Source organism: Monodon monoceros, unplaced genomic scaffold (assembly GCF_005190385.1).
Source record: "Monodon monoceros isolate NGI ecotype Baffin Bay Population unplaced genomic scaffold, NGI_Narwhal_1 Super_Scaffold_10, whole genome shotgun sequence".
Classification (NCBI taxonomy): domain Eukaryota; kingdom Metazoa; phylum Chordata; class Mammalia; order Artiodactyla; family Monodontidae; genus Monodon; species Monodon monoceros.
The window spans coordinates 40,725,886-40,734,253 of record NW_021703766.1 but is presented as its reverse complement, the minus strand read 5'-3'; the positions used below and the strand labels follow the sequence as shown (position 1 = coordinate 40,734,253).

The window sequence follows — 8,368 nt, the reverse complement described above, 5'->3', positions numbered from 1 at the left end:
AGTAGTTGTGGTGCGTGGGCTCAGTAGTTGTGGCTCGCGGGCTCTAGAGTGCAGGCTCAGTAGTTGTGGTGCATGGGCTTAGTTACTCCGCGGCATGTGGGATCTTCCTGGACCAGCGCTTGAAACCATGTCCTGTGCATTGACAGGTGGATTCTTAACCACTGCACCACCAGGGAAGTCCCACTCATTTATTTTTAATCCATAATCACTTCTTCCAAATATGACAAAATATCTTTCCTTTTAAATCTCAAGGAACAGTGTAGAGTAGCATAGTGCATGGTGTTGCATCAGGCAATCTAACTTAGCAGACTGGTGACCTCTGAGCCTCAGCTTCTTCCTCTTTAAAATGGGGATGAAAAAGTATCCACTTCATAGGGTTGTGGATCAACTGAGATCATGTATGCAAAATGCAAAGCACAGCTCCTGTCATAAAGTATGCAATAAATGACTGCTATGCATTTAAGACCATATTTCAGAGCTGGGGAAACTGAGGTCACAAGGGGTAGAAGGATCTGGCCAAGGTGACTTAGTGGCAGAGCTTGCCAAATCTAGTGTGGTTTTCTCAAGTCAGCGCTCCATGGCACCATATGGCTTCAATTTCTAAGACTTTTTTTTCATAAAAATTGCAAAATTGGGTCTATAATTTACAATGAATTTCACCCACTTAAGGGTTAACTTGTGATTTCTGCTTTTAATTTGGCAAATTTCATCAGATTCTCCAAGACAGGATGTACATCAGGCTGCCCCTAGAGAAGCCAGTGCTCCTTTTTTCAACAAGCAAGTCTTAGGAGGTGTGACTTACATTTTACTTAAAGAAACTGAGTACCTGGACAGTCAACTGCTGGCCCCAGCCAGATGGTAAAACAGGGACTTCACAAAATAGTTATTTGCAGTTGAGATTTTAAACCTTTGCCTATCTCAGAAAGTCCCACCCCGACTCTTTTGTTAGGAGCACGGGGGCTCACTGGCAGTTCTTGTGACACACACCACCAACTGGGTTGACAAATAGGAGGTTAGATGTTACTCTCCTGCTGGGTCAGCTGCAGCAGCTCTCATTTCCTGATCACAGCAGGATCAGAGATACGGGCTCAGGCCTGTGAGCCCCCTGCAAGGAGCCATGAGAATGTCTAGAGATGTCTGGTCCTGCACAGCCTCAAGGAGTCACAGATGGTTCACAGGGCCAGGAGATGCCTGTTGGGACGCACAGAGAAGTGCTTCTTTTCCTCTGAAGCTAGTATCAGGGTGGGGGCTGGTGTGTCCTTAACAGCAGGCTTCCTTTTCTTGCTCTTCTTCCTTTTTAATAAAAGAAGCAACTCAAGAAGGCAAAGGTGTTGGGCTAGATTAAATAACAGATTTTGGTTTTCACTATATTCACTTTTATGTGTATGTCCGCATAGGTCAAAGTAGCACTGGTTTTCTGCTTATTGTTATGACATAGTTGTGTTTTAAAATAAAGTGTTAAAGTGAGTAATTTTATTTTATTTTTATTTATTTATTTCTGAAAACTAGTCAGGTCTGATTAGGATTTTCAGTTCTAATAAAATTGTGGGTCATTGCACTAGATATAGTATTTATTATACAAACTATATTTCTTTAACCATTGTATGACAGAAGTGTGTGTTTTAAAGTGAGTAATTTTAAGGAAGACTATTAAGTCCATAATAGTACGAGTGATATGTATATGTGACAAATTGTAAAGGCGATTGGAACTTTAAGGTAGTAGAAGGAGATGACAAAAATCTGAGAGTGGTAGGGAATGACTGAAGTCAGCAGCCCTGAACTAAACACGGATCTCAGCCACTAATGGCTAGCGTGCCCTTAACCACTTCACTCCTCTGAGCCTCGATCTTCTCACCTGTTAAATGGAGATTATTCATTTCTCTTATTTGCAGAAGGTTCGTGAAACATAATACCTACAAACTTTCTGGCTAGAATAGAGGTTCTATTATTGATAACTTTATTATTAGTAGTAGCAGCAGTAGTATAGAGTGACCCGCCACCCCAGGATCCCCAAAACGGAAGCGGTTGTTTTCAAGTCCCAGCTGGGGGTGAGGAGTGTACATTTCCAGGGCCATGAATTAATTCTAGGGTGACCGACAATGCTGAAATTAGCTTGATACTCATTTCTGACCCTAAGAGAGAAGGGAAGTTTCTGCATTTGCCACAGGTTCCCAAACACCTGTCCCAGCTGCTTAAGATTCTTCAGGTTCTTTCTTAGTATTAAAACAGTCCTTTCAGAGAACGCCTTTTCTTGTGCTGCGTCTTGGAGCCGGCAGTGATGATGAGTTTCTTTTTTTTTTTTTTTTAAACATTTACTTGGCTGCTGCTACCATTTATTTTAAACTCTTGAACATCCCCCTGATGCACATACTTTTTTCTTTTTCTTTTTTTTTAAGAAGAAAAGGAAACGCTTGGCTTGTTTTGAAAGCAGATTGTATTGTGCTCTACCTGTGGCACCTACGCGACGGCCAAATGTAGCAGTAACTGCGCAAAGGTGTCCCTTAGTTGGGAGAGGGGGTAGAAACTGCAGGACGCTGGCCAGGAGGGGCGTGGCCGCTGGGGGGCTTCCGGCTCCGGCAGCCCAGTCCTGGCACCCTGTCTGCTAGTTCTACCCGCGCAGTCCACCGATCAGGGGAGCTGGGAGACAGAGCGGTGCGACCCCTGTCTCCAGGAGTCCCCCTTTCGCTCCTAAGCTATTCGCGTCCCTACCAAGCAGCTAAGCGCTTATACACCACTTTGGTTGTAATACCTTGAACCAGGTCAAGAGAGGGTGATCCGGACCCATTTTGCAGTTGAGAAATCTGAGGTTCGAAGTGGTGGTTAAGAAACGTGCTCAAGGATACTCGTCGAGTCTCTTGGGCACGAAACCCTTTCTGGGGATCCTTCCTTGGGTGGACCCCTCTCCCCTCGCCATCTGTGACCTCCCAGTGGATCCGCCTGGTTTCTGCAGAGCGGGTTGGGGGACAGGGGGTTGATCGCTGTGCCAACAGGTTTGAGTCACCCGCCAAGGCCCTCGGTGGCGCCGCCAACTCTCCCTCAGCGTCCCGGACTCTGCCCCGGGATCCCTTTTGGCGGGAAGCTGTTCCTGACTGCTCGGCCCAGGGCCCAGCGCTCCCGCCACGCCCTCGACGTGGCATCGGGTATGGTCACTGTCCCCTCGTCGTGCGCGCAGGAGCCGTAGCTTCACCCACTCGCTGCATTTATCCCCAAGGTTCCAGACGAGGAGCTGGATCCCCAACCCGGGCCTCGCTGCGGCAGCGGAGACCCCCGGCCCGCCCCTGCGCTCCCGGAATGAGGCTGCAACCACTCCCAGATTAAGCCCCTGAGGCTGGGAGAGAGCGAGCGAAGAGCCGAGGGGATCTTTGCGCTCCCCTCCGCCAGCCTTGCCTGCGGCAAGGCTGCGCTCGGCCAATCCGGAGCCGGGGCGGGACCGGGGGCGTGGTCTCGGCGGGCCTGGCTTGGTCTCCAGGGCTCCCGGCCGGACCTCAGGCGGAGCTAGAGGGGCGGTCACTCAGGCGGGGCGGGGCGGGGCGGAGGCGGGGCCAGGCGCCCTCTCTGGCCAGCGCGCAGATGAGCTTCAGTCTGTTCTGCGCTCCCGCGCTGCCAGCATGACCGATACTCTGCCGTCCGCGGCCCCCCAGCCGCTGGAGAAGGAGGACGACGGCTACTTTCGGAAGGTGGGCGGCTTCGGGCGGGCTGGGATTCTGCGAGCTCCAGACTTCTTTCCCCCCAGGCTGTGGAGGGGGCTGCGGGGCGCGCGGCCGGGGTCGACCAGGCCTGGAGGGGGAGGGGGCGCACTGGCCGGGGGCGCGCCCGGCGGAGGGTCGGAGTGGAGGGGTGCGGCGGCGGTGCACCCGGCGGCCGAGAGCAGGTGACTTACGGGGCTGGGGAGTGGTGTCTGGGCCTCCCCGCGCAGGTGCCAGCGGAGGACAGGACCAGGAGCGGTGCTCGGGGTCGCCCCCGTCGGCCGTCCCGCGGCCCTGGGGAAGGGACCGGTTCCCAGTGCGCTGGCGCCCTCGGCGTTGCGGCGCGTGGGGACCCGAGCCCAGCTTCCACCCGAGCGCTTGGCCGGGGCGCGTGGAAATAGGAGCCCCTCAGAAGGGATGGCGTTCCCCTTTTGCCTCCAGAATGCTTCCAGTGTTTGCCTCTTCGACTTTTTCGCCCCCATCTCTGCCCCTAGTTGCCCAGGAGGGCGTACGCGCTGCAGACGTGAGGGCAGCGGTTTCGCCCCCTCACCACTTTTCGCTAAAGCGGATTTATCCGATTGTTGGGTAGACCTGCGGGAGGTACGGGCTCCGCGGGAGCTTGGTACATACCGTGGCCTCCCGCCCTGAAGGTTCGCAGCTCAGCCCGTCAAAAGTGGCTCCAGTCCACGGAGCGGGGTCACTGGGATGTCCGTAGGTTGCAAGGCCTGGGCTACAAAGATGCTTTTGAGCCCGGAGGCACGGGGACACCTTCCATCCTTCTTCCTTGTTCCTATGAGTCTAAAAATAGCCTTTGGCTCTTGGCCATGTTTGACTAGGTGGGTTGAGAAATTGTTTTTTTATAACTTCTATGACCGAAGGCAGAGGACGAAATTATAAACAGGGCAGTGAAACTGTTTCCCACAGAACAGTCAATTCTCAATTGTTCCACACCTAATGATCCAGCCAGTGAATGCTCTTGGCGTCTTCCTCCTTCTCCCATGACGCTGCCTTTGGGCTTTTGCTTTCTGGTGAGGAGCAGTGGCCCTAGAGGATGGGCAGGAGGAGAATCTGGAAACAGGTGAGGACAGAGTTGGAAAAATTCTTCTTGGTTAAAAAAAAAAGGAGTAGTTTTAAGGTGTATTTAAGTTAAAAGATGTCATCATGGAATTATAGGATTATAACTTCTAATTTTGTGTGGCACTGGGGACAGAGCATCACAGGCCATGGAATTGCAGAAGGAGGCCAGGCCTGGGAATCCCTAGATCTCAGCCTAGGGCCTCAAATCCTGACTGCCTCCCCCACAAAATTGCAGTGTAGACTCCAGCAAGTTGCTGCATCTTTCTGGGACTTCATTTCCTCCCCAAATTGTCCTCTGAACAGGTGGAGGTCTGGACCTATAGCAGCATCTGGGGGAAACAACAGAGGAAGGGGCAGAAGAGGTGGTGAACACGTGCCAGGGTTATGTTCCCTTGTCTTCCAGAACAGGTTTTCCAGGGGAGGATGTACATAGGACTGAGTGGAAGGCAAGGGAGCTGTGAAAGGATGCAAAGCTGAGTGTTTTTCAGGTGCGGTTTCTCCGGTGGTAGATAAAGAGAATCATGGGTGCGAAATAAGATGAATCACTGGTTTGCAATTAGAAACATCTCTTTGGAAAGCGAGACCTTGTAATGATCATTGTGCTACGTCATAGTAGTCCAAAGAGTGTTCCTAGTACAAGGTTAATAAAAGGTGTCAACGTGGAACTTTGCCTGCTGTGTGACCTGAGCCAGTTTGTCCTAAAACCAATGCTCCTTGAATGAGAGGTAGATGTCATACAGGTGAAGGAGGGGAGGTTGAACACTTCAGGTAGAGGGAACAGCATGGGTGAAGGTACAGGATTGTGAGCGTTTGTGAGTGAACCCTTGGGGGTGTGGAGGTGTAAGTGGGAACTAAGCTGTTCGGGAGTCATGCCTCCTGGATGCATGGGAAGGGAACCTGGAGATCTATCAAAGTGCTTCATGCAGGACCAGACGTGTGAGATTTGTGTCACAGAAAGACCACTTGGAAAGCTGAGTGATCAGTAGGTGAGCGATGGGGGAGAGGCAATGGTGGAGCCAGGCAGGGAGGAGGAGTGTGGAAGGTTAATCCTCATATTGTCTCTGTCCTACTCCGATACGATCTACTGATGACTTTTCAGTCAGTTATGTAAAGCACTAGGTAAACACAGCCTCACCACCCATCCTTTCCAACAGCTTGCACCCCTAACTCAAACCAAGGGTCCAGACTGGAGGCAGGGATCCCAGTGGGGAGGGTGCAGTGATGAGGGCCTGAGCAAAGGCAGTCAACAGGGATGGGAAGAACTAATGGACCAAATATGGTGGGGAAGTGCTGCTAATGGGAGTCCAAAATGTCTGCCCTTTGGTGTCTGGGGGGATGGTCAGGCGCCTCACTGAGGCGGGGCAACCAGGAGGCCGAGGTAGAGGTGGTGGGCTTGAGGCCCCTAAGCGACATCTGAATGGTGGTCCCAGTGGGGAGCCCACTCCATGAACCCGGCAGCCACGAGAGCACCCTGGCTGGAGATGCAGCTTTGGGGGACACCAGTGTGGGAGGCAGTGGGATAGTGTGAAAAAGGACCCAAGGCAGAAGAGAATAATGCCTCCATTTAAGGGACAGGCAGAGAGATGGTAAACAAGCCCAGAGGGTGACAGTATCAAGGCAGCTGAGAGAAGAGATCTTTTTAGTGGAGAGATGAGGTTGACAAGTCAGAAGAGCCCTGGAAAATACTGGGTTTAGTCCTTTAGGGGGTTGTTGGTAAATGAGTAGGTGGAGAATTGGGGGCAAAAGTCAGTGTGGTGAGGACTTTCCAGGCGATCCAGTGGTTAAGACTTCACCTTCCAATGCAGGGGGTGCGGATTCGATCCGTGATCGGGGAGCTAAGATCCCACATGCCTCGCGGCTGAAAAACCAAAAAACATAAAACAGAAGCAATATTGTAACAAATTCAATAAAATATTAAGTCTTTAAAAATGGTCCACATCAAAGAAAAATCTTTCAAGTCAGTGTGGTGGAGTACAGGTGGAAGAAGGGCAGAGAAAATAGTTGCTGGGGGGGATGGGGGTAGAGGAGAGAGAAGAAGGCAGGTTTGTTTAGAATGAGGAGGTTCCTATTGCCTGCTGGTCTTGGGCCCTGAACGTGTGAGACGGTCTTTGGCAGAGAGGGCCCCCTGGCAAATCAGGGTCTTCTTGGGGTTGTGCAGGACATGGCTGTACAGAGCCCGAGGACAAGGACTCAGTTTGGCCACAGGTCAGACATGGACACCAGTACAGACCCTGGCCTCCTGGGTGAGCAGCTTGGGGCAGGGGGCTCTCTGAATTTAAAACAAACAAAAGGGCTCCCCTGGTGGCGCGGTGGTTGAGAGTCCGCCTGCCGATGCAGGGGACACGGGTTCGTGCCCCGGTCCTGGAAGATCCCACATGGCCGCGGAGCGGCTGGGCCCGTGAGCCATGGATGCTGAGCCTGTGCGTCCGGAGCCTGTGCTCCGCAGCGGGATAGGCCACAGTACTGAGAGGCCCGTGTAGAGCAAAAAAAAAAAAAAAAAACAAAAAATACAGAATCTTTCTGGTCTATCACAATATGTTTCTCTCTTCTCTGGCTTCTCACTTTTTGTTTTCTTTCTTGACACTAATATGTTTAAATAGAGGTACAGTTCTATAAGAATAATTAAATACTAAATTATTTTCTTAAAAGAATGACCAGTGGAAATGGAGTTTCTTTTTCCCAAACAGATTTTTATGCTTATCCTAATGAAAGTCTTGGAAGAATGTGTGTTTGGGCCTATAGTTAATGCAGAGCAATACACATTTCCAAGACACTACATCCTGAGAGCTGGTCCCATCTCCAGGGCTCTCTGGGGGCTATAGTCCTGAAACCCACAGGAAAACCTATTCTTGGCCAAGAGAAAGCTAGCTAGAAAAAAACTAGAGAAAGGCTCTTGAAAGGGCCTAAATGAAAGACCTTAGCAGTAAGGGGAAGAAGACCTTCAGTACAAAGTGCAGCATTGTGGGACCTTATCTCTGCCTCGCCGTCCTCTGGGAGCACTAATGGCCCGAAATGAATTTAGCTCCATTGTTTTTACCCAAGAGCTGGAGGAGAAGTTGTTTCTTGTTCACAGAAGCCTCCAGGCTGGACAGGGCCCCAAGGTTCACTGTGTCCTGGTTCGTGGTCCCTGTTTACTCTGGATTTCCTCAAGGCTCCAGCAGAGAAGGAAGGAAGAGAATTTTTTTTAACCCAGAGGCTCCTCTTAGGTCCTCCTCTGCACCATTCATCTTAGTGGGGTGTAATTTCACGTTAGACACACGTGTGCATCTTATATAAGCACATGTGGAGGGACATGCTGGACTGAATCTGAGGAGCACAGGGTGAGTCATGGGGGCTCATCCAGTCCATCTTTTTTTTTTTGAGAATCTATTTTTGGCTACGTTGGATCTTCGTTGCGGCACACGGGCTTCTCGTTGTGGTGGCTTCTCTTTTATTTTATTTTTTATTTATTTTTTTTACGGTATGTGGGCCTCCCACTGTTGTGGCCTCTCCCGTTGCGGAGCACAGGCTCCGGACGCGTAGGCCCAGTGGCCACGGCTCATGGGCCCAGCCGCTCCGTGGCATGCGGAATCCTCCCGGATCGGGGCACGAACCCGCGTCCCCTG

General features: G+C 51.2%; 1 protein-coding gene across 1 annotated transcript in view; it reads left to right on the top strand.

The window, feature by feature from the left end:
* The first annotated feature begins 3,564 nt into the window (after nt 1-3,564).
* Nucleotides 3,565-8,368, top strand: part of RHPN2 (rhophilin Rho GTPase binding protein 2) — a 58,505-nt gene continuing 53,701 nt past the window's right edge. The window contains exon 1 of the mRNA XM_029209428.1: nt 3,565-3,677. Within this exon, the coding sequence (XP_029065261.1) occupies nt 3,609-3,677 (69 nt within the window). The 5' untranslated portion in view covers nt 3,565-3,608. The remainder of the gene's footprint in view (nt 3,678-8,368) is intronic.